The sequence below is a fragment of the Cyprinus carpio genome, chromosome B20, assembly GCF_018340385.1.
Source record: "Cyprinus carpio isolate SPL01 chromosome B20, ASM1834038v1, whole genome shotgun sequence".
NCBI lineage: Eukaryota > Metazoa > Chordata > Actinopteri > Cypriniformes > Cyprinidae > Cyprinus > Cyprinus carpio.
In genome coordinates, this window is record NC_056616.1 from 664,188 (window position 1) to 676,110 (window position 11,923).

At 43.6% G+C, this 11,923-nt stretch overlaps 1 protein-coding gene across 2 annotated transcripts in view; it reads left to right on the plus strand.

The window, feature by feature from the left end:
* The window catches only part of LOC109091803 (CMP-sialic acid transporter-like), an 11,740-nt gene extending 4,819 nt beyond the window's left edge, over positions 1-6,921 (plus strand). The window contains exons 3-8 of one of the 2 annotated variants that reach the window (XM_042746721.1): positions 1,761-1,920; positions 3,106-3,258; positions 3,739-3,805; positions 3,880-4,056; positions 4,211-4,345; positions 5,392-6,921. In XM_042746721.1, the coding sequence (XP_042602655.1) occupies positions 1,761-1,920; positions 3,106-3,258; positions 3,739-3,805; positions 3,880-4,056; positions 4,211-4,345; positions 5,392-5,525 (826 nt within the window). In that variant the 3' untranslated portion in view covers positions 5,526-6,921. The remainder of the gene's footprint in view (positions 1-1,760; positions 1,921-3,105; positions 3,259-3,738; positions 3,806-3,879; positions 4,057-4,210; positions 4,346-5,391) is intronic. The other variant, XM_042746722.1, reaches the window with a different exon arrangement.
* The last annotated feature ends 5,002 nt before the right edge of the window (positions 6,922-11,923 follow it).

An 11,923-nucleotide genomic window follows, 5' to 3' on the forward strand; every position in this document is an offset into this window, starting at 1 on the left:
TGCAGTAGGTCTGGTCAACATGAATAACATGCTCCATAACGTTCTTCAGTCTCATTGCCAACACCTTCGACAAAAGTTTGTAATCAGTGCAAAGCAGAGCAACCGGCCTCCAGTTCTTTATCTCTTGTAAATCCCCTTTTTTGGGGATTGCTCTCCTGCAACTCAAAGTGTGTGTGTGTGTGTGTGTGTGTGCTGCAAGGAGAGTGGAGACTGGGGCCGCTGCAGGAGTGTGTGTGTGTGTGTGTGTGTGTGTGTGTCCTCCTCACCTGTGTGTATGTGTGTGTGTGTGTGTGTGTGTGTGTGTGTGTGTGTGTGTGTGTGTGTGTCCTGCAGGGAGAGTGGAGACTGGGGCCGCTGCAGGAGTGTGTGTGTGTGTGTCCTGTGTGCCTGTGTGTATGTGTGTGTGTGTGTGTGTGTGTGTGTGTGTGTGTGTGTGTGTGTGTGTGTGCTGCAGGGAGAGTGGAGACTGGGGCCGCTGCAGGAGTGTGTGTGTGTGTCCTCCTCACCTGTGTGTATGTGTGTGTGTGTCCTCCTCACCTGTGTGTGTGTGCTGCAGGGAGAGTGGAGACTGGGGCTGCTGCAGGAGTGTGTGTGTGTGTGTCCTCCTCACCTGTGTGTATGTGTGTGTGTGTGTGTGTCCTCCTCACCTGTGTGTGTGTGTGTGTGTGTGTGTGTGCTGCAGGGAGAGTGGAGACTGGGGCCGCTTCAGTATGTGTTGAGTGTGTGTGTCCTCCTCACCAGTGTGTGTGTGTGTGTGTGTGTGCTGCAGGGAGAGTGGAGACTGGGGCCGCTGCAGGAGTGTGTGTGTGTGTGTGTCCTCCTCACCTGTGTGTGTGTGTGTGTGTGTGCTGCAGGGAGAGTGGAGACTGGGGCCGCTGCAGGAGTGTGTGTGTGTGTGTCCTCCTCACCAGTGTGTGTGTGTGTGTGTGTGTGTGCGCTGTAGGGAGAGTGGAGACTGGGGCCGCTGCAGGAATGTGTGTGTGTGTCCTCCTCACCTGTGTGTATGTGTGTGTGTGTGTGTGTGTGTGTGTGTGTGTGTGTGTGTGTGCTGCAAGGAGAGTGGAGACTGGGGCCGCTGCAGGAGTGTGTGTGTGTGTGTGTGTGCGCTGTAGGGAGAGTGGAGACTGGGGCCGCTGCAGGAATGTGTGTGTGTGTCCTCCTCACCTGTGTGTGTGTGTGTGTGTGTGTGTGTGTGTGTGTGTGTGTGTGTGTGTGTGTGTGTGTGTGTGTGTGTGTGTGTGTGTGTGTGTGTGCGCTGTAGGGAGAGTGGAGACTGGGGCTGCTGCAGGAGTGTGTGTGTGTGTGTGTGTGTGTATGTGTCCTCCTCACCAGTGTGTGTGTGTGTGTGTGTGTGTGCTGCAGGGAGAGTGGAGACTGGGGCCGCTGCAGGAGGTGTGTGTGTGTGTGTTGTGTGTCCTCCTCACCTGTGTGTGTGTGTGTGTGTGTGTGTGTGTGTGTGTGCTGCAGGGAGAGTGGAGACTGGGGCCGCTGCAGGAGTGTGTGTGTCCTCCTCACCAGTGTGTGTGTGTGTGTGTGTGTGTGTGCTGCAGGGAGAGTGGAGACTGGGGCCGCTGCAGGAGTGTGTGTGTGTGTGTGTGTGTCCTCCTCACCTGTGTGTGTGTGTGTGTGTGTGTGTGTGTGTGTGTGCTGCAGGGAGAGTGGAGACTGGGGCCGCTGCAGGAGTGTGTGTGTGTGTGTGTGTGTCCTCCTCACCTGTGTGTGTGTGTGTGTGTGTGTGTGTGTGTGTGTGTGTGCTGCAGGGAGAGTGGAGACTGGGGCCGCTGCAGGAGTGTGCTGGTCAGTAATATTCTCAGGAGTCCGGTGGAGCTGCTGAAGCTGAGTGTGCCGTCGGTGGTGTATGCTGTCCAGAACAACATGGCCTTCGTGGCATTAAGTAACCTGGACGCTGCTCTCTATCAGGTATCTGAACACCATGAGCTCTGGCTCCGAGCTTATGAACACAGTTCTGTTAGATCAAGTCTCAGAACATATCTGTTTCATCTTTAATCCAGAACCGTATTCACAGTCTTCTGAGGACACCAGAGAAGAGCAGGGATGAGGATCAAAATCAGTTTATTAAACAATCTTAGTTGCATTTGTTTCAGATCATGACAAATATAACCAGTGTTATTAGACTCGGTGACTTCATCAACATCCCATAAAGCCTAGAGCTCTGATATTCTCTCCATGAAACTCCACAATCATACGATTAAACCACAAGAGCAAGGAAAGCATAATAAAAATGACAAATGATTATGATTAAAAATCCCCAAAATAATGATTTAAACGACTAATGATTACAAAACATATGTGACCCTGCAGCACAGAAGCAGTCATCAGTAGCACAGGTATATTTGTAGCAATAGACAACAATACATTGTATGGGTCACAATTATACAAAAAACTTAATTATGATTAGTAATATTAATAACAAACAACATCATGTTCCATGAAGATCTTTTGTAAATTTCCTACCATAAATATATAAAAAACTTAATTTTGATTAGTAATATGCATTGCTAAGAACTTCATTTGAACAACTTTAAAGATGATTTTCTCAATATTTAGATTTTTTTGCTCCCTCAGATTCCAGATTTTCAAATAGTTGTATCTCAGACAAATATTGTTCTCCTAACAAACCACACATCAATGAAGAGATTATTTATTCAGCTTTTAGTTTTCAATTTAAAAAGCTGGAGCATTATGGTTTTGTGGTGCAGGGTCACAACTGAAGAAGAGAACAGAAAACAGATAACGACTTCATTCTGAGAGTCTTCTGCTGCTTTAGATCCTCCAGCTCTCTAATGTCCAGTGGATCCTGATTGGCTGTCACTGATATCGTTACTCTGTGTTGTTCTTGCTCGCCAGTGAACTCTGAAGTGACTTATTTCACAAGTGAACCGTAAATCAGTCTTATTTGTCCCGCTGCTGTCAGTTACAGGGAGAGTCTCGCCGTACCGGTTTTTCCGGTTGAATATCCTGTTTGAGTCGTAAATGCCTCCGATTCTGTGAGACCTGAGATCAGCGTCTGATGCTGCCGAACACATTCTTCATGTGAATGAGTGCTTCCTGCTGGGTGTGTTGGTGACTCTGTCTGTGTGTCAGGTGACGTATCAGCTGAAGATCCCCTGCACGGCGCTGTGTATGGTGCTGATGCTCAGCCGCTCTCTGAGCCGCCTGCAGTGGTTCTCCGTCTTCATGCTGTGTGGAGGAGTCACGCTGGTGCAGTGGACGCCGCCGCAGGCCACCAAAGTCCAGGTACAGCTGCAGGAGACCCCCTATGAGCCCATTCACTGCCTGCTCCAAACCAGATACCAGCCTCCGGAGCACTGCACACCACCAGACTAAAGCTTTTCAATCTTTATTCATCATTACTCCAGTCTTCAGTGTCACATGATCTTCAGAAATCATTCTAATATGATGATCTGCTGCTCAAGACCGTCTTCAACATTGATAATAATCAGAAATGTTTCTTGAGCAGCAAATCATCATATTAGAATGATTACATAATATCACACTAAACACAAGACTAAAGAAACTAAAAATAAAACACAGCATCACATAAAAAAAATAAACTACAACACAAAACAACAAAAAAAAAAACAGCTTTAAATTAAACTAATCATATTTCACAGTTTTTACTGTATTTTTGATCAGTCTTCGTTCTTCCGAACGGTTCTGATGTGGTTGTGAGTGTTGTCTCTGTGTCTGATGGGAGGCCGTGTCGCTGTGCTGCAGGTGGAGCAGAACCCGTTCCTGGGCTTCGTGGCGATCGCGATCGCGGTGCTCTGCTCTGGGTTTGCAGGTACGATGTGTTCAGTCGTGTTTATGATCACAGTTTCTGGTGAGGAGCATTAGTGACGCTCTGTTTGGGATCAGGTGTGTACTTCGAGAAGGTCCTGAAGAGTTCGGACACGTCTCTGTGGGTGCGAAACATCCAGATGTACCTGTCGGGAATCGTGGTGACCCTCATCGGGGTGTTCGTGACAGACGGGGCCCAGGTCCTGGAGAAGGGCTTCTTCTACGGATACACGCCGTGGGTGTGTTTAGTCGTCTGTGAGTAGCTCCTGCGTGACCTGAAGTGGTGTGTGTTGGGAGGATACGGCTCACTGAGCAGAAACTGTGTATTTAAACGGCCGTCATTGTGAGCGCAGAGCTCCTGAATGCTGCTGGAGCGGTTTGACAGGTTTCTCTCGCTCTCTGCCTGCAGTGCTGGCCAGCGCGGGAGGATTGTACACGTCTGTGGTGGTCAAATACACCGATAACATCATGAAGGGCTTCTCCGCGGCCGCTGCCATCGTCCTGTCCACCGTGGCGTCCGTCGTTCTCTTCGGCCTGCAGATCAGTGAGTGCCTCTCTCAGTCACAGGGTCTTCTGATCAGCTGGTGTACACAGTCCAGGTCAAAAGTTTACTTACACCTTGCAGAATCTGCAAAATGTTAATTATTTTACCAAAATAAGAGGGATCATACAAGATGCATGTTATAGTTAATTAGGGCTGCATGATAAATCACATGCGATATTTAATGCCCCGTTCATAAGTTTACACCCCCTTGAATCTTAACACTGTGTTGTCAGCTGAATGATCCACAGCTGTGTTTGTGTTTAGTGATAGTTGATCTTGAGTCACTTGTTTGTTCTGAACAGTTCAACTGTCTGCTGTTCTTCAGAAAAATCCTTCAGCTCCCACAGATTGTGTGGTTTTTCAGCATTTTTGTGTATTTGAACCCTTTCCAACAATGACTGTATGATGTTGAGATGCATCTTTTCACCCTGAGGACAACTGAGGGACTCATACGCAGCTATTACAGAAGCTTCAAACGCTCACAGATGCTCCAGAAGATAAAACCATGCATTAAGAGCCGGGGGGTGAAAACTTTTGAACATAATAAAGATGTGTATATATTTCTTATTTTGCCTAAATATCATATTTTTTTCATTTAGTACTGCCCTTCAGGGGCTACAGAAGATAGTTACATGTTCCCAGAAGACAAAATAAGTTCAGTTTACTAGTGGTCGACCGATATTGTTTTTTTAACAGCTGATGCCGATATCTTGGAAAGCATGGTGGCCAATGGCCGATATAATTTTAATGTCACTGAAAAAAATTATACTACATTTTTTTTAAAGGTAAGTGGTTGCAAACGATTTATTTTAGCTACATTTAATAATAAAAAAAAATTGTAAGTTAGTAAACTAAATGTGTTTAAATGTAGCTAAAATAAATCGATTGCAACCACTTACCTTTAAAAAAAAAAGTAGTATAATTTTAATTCATTGTATTTAAGAAATTTGAAATCATTTACAACTTCTGAATGCTGCTGTTGTCCAGCGTAGCCCGGTGGTGAAGTGTTTCAGAGGAGCGGTGTGATGTGTCTTTACTCTCTGCAGCGGCCACTTTCCTCGGCGGAGCGCTGCTGGTGTGTGTGTCCATCTACCTGTACGGCCTGCCCAAACAAGACACCAGCAGACTGCAGAAGCCCAGCGCAGACGCAGAGGACACTCAGAAACTGATGGCAGCCTGATGGACCGCAGGAGGCTCTGTGGTGGTGGAGGGGGGGTGCACTGGAGCGCTTCGGTTCATCTCTTTTTAGATTGCCAATGTTATTTGTATAAGTGTTCTTAAATATTGACGCAGCTGAACGTAGGGATCCTTATGGGTTTGGATAGCCGTAAATTACAGAGCAGATGTTGAATCGTGTGTTTAGGGAGCACCTCATCATCCAGGATGGTCTCTGAATGTTTGCACAGACAGTCTACAGCGGGTCTGTTTCCATGCGTCACACTCAATCAGTCCAAATCCTCTTCAGATGGACAAACACTTGAAATGGAGAAAGATGTCACTGGAGCTGCTGCTCTATTATAAAAATGTTGAGCACTTTATGTAGAAAATATGATTAATTTCGTCCACCAGCGTTGGGGTAATGCAAGTGATGACTTTTTTCAAGTAATTAGGAAAGTAATGCATTATTTTTAAATTTACAACAAAATATCAGTTTGATTTTTGGAGTAAGTAACACAAGTCAATGTTTTTCTATTGATTCACCGACTCTTCTCCTGTTCCTTTGTTGAGAGAGTTTTGGAGTGAATGCAGAGGTTTATGATGAATTGATTTACATGAAGGCTCCATCTACTAACGGATGACGGGGCCAGTAGCTCCGGTCTGGGTTCTTATTTTGGCAGTGGCTTGATATCGAAGGCTGCTAGCAGCACTACAACACACTTCTGTGTTCTCAGTGGCCCAGTTTACCAGGAAACGACCGTGCACCAACAAAGAGGACTTTTATTTAGAGATTAACAAACAGAGATTCACATTTTCTCCACCGGCGTGATACCAGACTCCTCGTGCCACTGGCAGAACCGAGCAGACACAGTCAGGCCTGAGGAGACAGACACCATCAGGCGTGACTTCTTAAAGCAGCACACACCTGAGCCACGGCCGCTGGTGACGGAGAACCAGACATCTACATGAATCCAGACACACGTCCTCTGCTCTGTGCCACAGCATTTTCATCCAAGTGATTAGAGAAGCTTTCACAAGGGGATAGAGGTGAGAGTGCTGCAGGCGGCCTGTGAAACCATGTCTGGTCATGTGACACATACTGTACCAACAGATGTACTGTTCACGTTTCAGAAGAAAAATGTTACTTTGCATGCATTACATTCATGCAAAGACGACGGAATATTTACTCACAATTGCTCTTCTGTGACAAAAGATGATGACAGTTGCGTATTAAACCATAAGACCAGAAGGATCACGTCAAAACGCATAACTAAAGTGGGAAACGGCTTTTTTTTTTTTTAGGCTTCAGGGTGTCAATGAGAAAATCTGTCAGATGCAGTGAATGCAGCATCTGTATTAATGGTACATTTATTCAAATGAATGATTTTTTGGTTTACAATAAAACTATTTTAACAAAACACTGTATGTTCATCATTTAGTAGATGCAGAGTTAATAAAGATGTTGGCACTTTGCTGCAGCGGGTGTAATAGAGCTGAACGCACCGTGGTGTCCTGTGCTGATGAGAGTCCGTATCTGAGGGTCATGAGGAGGCTGAGCAGCTCATTCACACACTGAAGCAGAACTTCATCATATCTGCAGACCATCAGCGGATGAGGCTAAACAAAGCCTGCGTTACTACTACTAATAATAATAATTACGGAAGCCGTTTCCACCACTGGATAAAAAAAATCAATCTTTTTCTCTCACAATTCTGACTTTTTTTTTCTCAGAACTGTGAGATGTAAACTCACAACTGTGAGAAATGCCGTCAGAATGGAGAGCTGGGCTATAAACTGACAATTCCTTCAGTTCTCTGAACTGTGTGATATGAAGTCAGAATTGTGAGATAAAAAGCCACAATTACTTTTTTTATCCAGTGGCAGAAACAGGCTTCCATAAATAAGACATGTTTTTAAAAATGTGCAGTTATATTTTCATTTATTTTGGTTAAGTGTTAAGCTAAATTGTTGTTGACCTGATTATTTGTTCATAACTGTATCAAAACTGCATACTGGTTATCACAGATTTAAACACAATTATCAGTCATATAAAAACAACAGGTCAGTCTCTCGGGCGTCCACTCCTCACAGCTCTGCACTGGGATAAGAGATGAATAATTAACCATGGGCTGCTGAATTACAGAAAACTAACACACAGCTGAGGCAGTAAAGAGGAGAGTTTCAACGGTCCCCTTATACCAGTGTTACCACACCTAAAGACACTAGTCAGGGTTCAGTGCTTAAAAACATCCCATCACAAGCCTTCGCTGCTCATTCTTAAACATTAGATATGCCATTATTAGAGAGAGAGCGTTGTGTGTGTTTGAACAAGACAAAAGTAGTTGGGAGAAAACTGAAACGGTTAGTCGCTTTTCACCTTTAGACATATTTGTTTAATTATCAGTGTCTGTGTGGGTTTAGGTTCTTTTGCTGATGTCATCTGTAGGGAAGTGACTGAAATGATGGGAACAGTACTGCGGTTGATCGACCTGGAACTACTTCACAGCTGTGCATTTCCCTGGAAAATAACTGCACACATGCCAGCGCTGACAGATTGATCCGACACCGCTGTGAGTGACGCGTGATGAGGTGAAGCTCACCTGAGCAGCTGCTGGAGGACCGAGGAGAGACTCACAGCAGGAGTGTGTCTCTGCAAACTGTGAACATCAACACTCACGAGCAGATCATCAGCTGTTTGGACTCTCATTCTGACGGCACCCATTCACTGCAGAGCATCCATTGCTGAGACACTGATGCAGTGCTACATTTCTACAAACCTGATCCTGATCTCGGATGAACTGAGGATGAATTTGTAGCATTTTTTTTTTTTTTTTGCGTGAGCTATTTCTTTAGGTGAGACAGAATGAAGTGATATGATACAGATAGATGCAGATGAAACTCAGACACACAAAAAAATATGAAACACAAAGATGCAGTTATGAGACAGCTATTGTTTAGTTAGAATCAGAGACACAGATAATACATGTGTTTGAACATCATACAATGAGCCAGCAGTTTAACACTGTTCGTGTGTGTGTGTGTGTGTGTGTGTGTGTGTGTGTGTGTGTGTACTGCAGAAACACCCCCGTGTCCCAGTGAGCCTGCAGGACTTTGTCCCAGTCAACTGACAGTCAGATATCAGCGGCCCTCTGAAGTCCTGACAAACACACTAGATAAACATCAGCCCGCTGTAAAACACACAGCGACACACACTCAGTCTGAATGTCACTGATATCAACAGGAAATCAAGCATGATTGTGTTCTCTGTGTGTGTGTGTGTGTGTGTGTGCCTGTATGATGGAAGCACCGAATCCAAATTAAACGATGGTGTTGAGATTTGATCTAACATTATCAATAATGACCTCTTATGTTTTAGCCAAACACAAATCACTGAATTCAGTGCACATTAGTAAAGGAGTTAGAATAGAGGAACCAATGGTTCGATCACAGATGCAGGCACTGGGCTTTACTAGGTCTAAATGAATATGAAAACTACACTTTAATCAAGAGGAACAGTATCAGTTTCAAGCATGAAAACACTAGTAAAGATCAGGCTATTACCAGCTCGAGGAAGCATTCAACAAAATATGAGACACAATGGGCAAAATAATAATGTTTACACTCAGGAACAGTACCAGCAGCATCTCATAAAATGATCTGGATTCAGAAACACTTTTTAATTTCTCCATGATTTCTGCAGACAGTTGTGACACTCCTGTGCCAGAGGAGCTTCATTCCCATGTGTTTTGAAGGGGATTGTGGGATGATGTGCGGTCGACTAATAGTCCCAGATGTCTGGCACCAGACGGTTTCATGGTCTTAAAAAACAAGGCAAAAGATCCTGCAAAGATATCTAATGCACATAATACTGCAAGATGTTTGGTTAGTAGGTGTATTGATCTACTTTTACGGTCATTAAGTTCAAGGTATATTTTGGACAGGTGTGTCCCTGTCCTGAAGGAGGACGGTGTATTTGATCAGCAGTGCTCAAGTTTATGGCAGAAACTCTGTCATCTTTGCCATGCAACACTTTGTTTTAAAGCATCAAGGCACAACCCCCATCACATCTGATGTCTGAATAAACTATTAAATACCATCAAATTAACCTAGCAAGAAAAACACTACAATTAACACATCAGACATCTGTGTGGATCAGTGTGTTGATTATGCTGATGTGGTGGCAAAAAGACCTACCTGCCGATAACTCTTAAAAGCCTGTCAGCAGACTGAGATAACAGATGAGACGGAGTATATAGTCAGTATTTCACAGTAATGCTGCATCTCTGCTGCCACTGTGTATTCACAAACACAAGGGTCACTTTTGTGTTGTAACTTGTGTTGGTTCTTATGAGCAGTGAACAAGCGTAAAGAGCCTTATAACCACTTCCATCAGCAGTACAGTCTTTCTTCTCTGAGTCTCTGCAGCAGCAACATCAGATATTTTCATATGAATATATGGGGGGGGGGGGGGGGTTCAGAGAGGTGCGTGACACACCTGGTGATGTACGGAGACATCACTGCGCACCAGTGTGCCGGAAGATGACATCACCCATCACAGCCGTGCCCTTCCTGTTCAACAACCAATCACAGGCAGTTACCACACCACCATTCATCATGTCTGACTGACAGATGAGTCCTTTAAAGAATACTTCACACAAATAAACCTTTGAAGTGACAAGGGGTCCAGAATCAATAATCCAGTGAAAGAGTGCATCTCCTGTTGTCTCTCACATCAAAATCCAGACACATATTTGTTTAGAGCTGTTTAAACACTGCTTGATCTGTGCAGATTTCTCTCCTGATTCACACCAGAACACTTTTTCACTGGAGGAAGTGTTATTATGGATTATAGACTCTATGTATTTGAGTTAAAAACGTCTTAATGCTGGATTTGTTTCATCTTTAGTCTTCTCCAGATGTTCACTGATGGTCTGGAGTGCTGTGGATTACTTGTGGATTATTGTGATGTTTTTATCAGCTGTTTGGACTCTCATTCTGACGGCACCCATTCACTGCAGAGCATCCATTGCTGAGACACTGATGCAGTGCTACATTTCTACAAACCTGATGAAGAAACAAACTCATCTACATCTGGGATGACCTGAGGGTGAGCTCAGCATTTTGTGTAAACCGTTCCTTCAAGATTACTAAATTATGTTAAAACTGTGTAATCCAAATGAATGAGAATGTTATGTGCAGTTCAAATACAGAAATCTTAAATTTAGGTCTCTGTGTTTCTTTCCATTACTCAGGTGTCTCCAGGGTTTATTTAGTGTCACGTCCAGTCCTCTGGTCATCAGCTCGTCCAGCACTCTCTGGGTTGGACTGTGATGAAAGCTCTCTCCAGAGGAACGGTCGGAGTGAACTCCTAAACGCTGAGAGAGCGTCAACAAAAAAAACTCATTCTCATTCCTCATTGACAGATGTGTGTTCTGTAATCTCTCTTGTAATTGCATTCAGTTTCTCAGAATACAAGACTTATCTTCATTTTGCATCTCAACTAAATGTATCTCGATTTAAAACATCTGGATATTTATGTTGGAAAACAACCAAAATACTGAGGAAGATAGTCATTTTTGCCGTGCATGCAACATTTACTGCTGTTAATTTAAGATGACTTGTACTTTTTAAGGCCTTAATTTGAGAAAGGGTGATTCAAGGTTTTTTAAGACCCTGTATGTTTATATACTGCTGTCATAATAACAGGCTTTTATGGCAGAGAGTTTAAATAAATAATTATATCATTAGCAATGTGCTTTAGGGTCAAAACAACTCAAGATGATGGAGCAGGTCACATGTCTTATTTTTGTGTTCATCATTGAGCTTCAGTTTTTTGACAGAAGCTCTTTCAAGAAGTTCAGTTTATACACGCGGCTTCATGAAACCTGCCTTGACTGCTGAATATTATACATGATAATACACTGATTTCAAGAGTTTGTTGTTCATTTTAACCTTTAATATTGTATTGTATGACTTGACAGGGTTACCTGTACAGTTTACAGCATTGTTTGAGAGAGATTTAAGAAAATCGACATGTCCCTGAAATATGTTCAGTATGAATCAATATCAAATATCCAGTCAAATGCTCATTAGAATATCAAACCTGCCAAAGTCTCAGATGATGTGAAGTCAGAGACCATAGCTTTATATTTTCTATATATACAGTCTGCATATATACTGTATTGAGTATACAGTCATCCGTAAATGTTTGTATTTTTTCCGGGTTGTTATACAGTGATTTTCTCTAAGTGACTTCTGCGTGCTCACAGGAAACTTGTTTGTGCCATCAAGAAACTGTTCACATGTGCATGGGAACTTTTCGCATGCTTACGCATTACAATTTCCAGTTTTATATAAGCTATTTTCTTTGTCTATCACTGCCATCTTACTATGAATACAGTGAGAGCATGGATGCACATG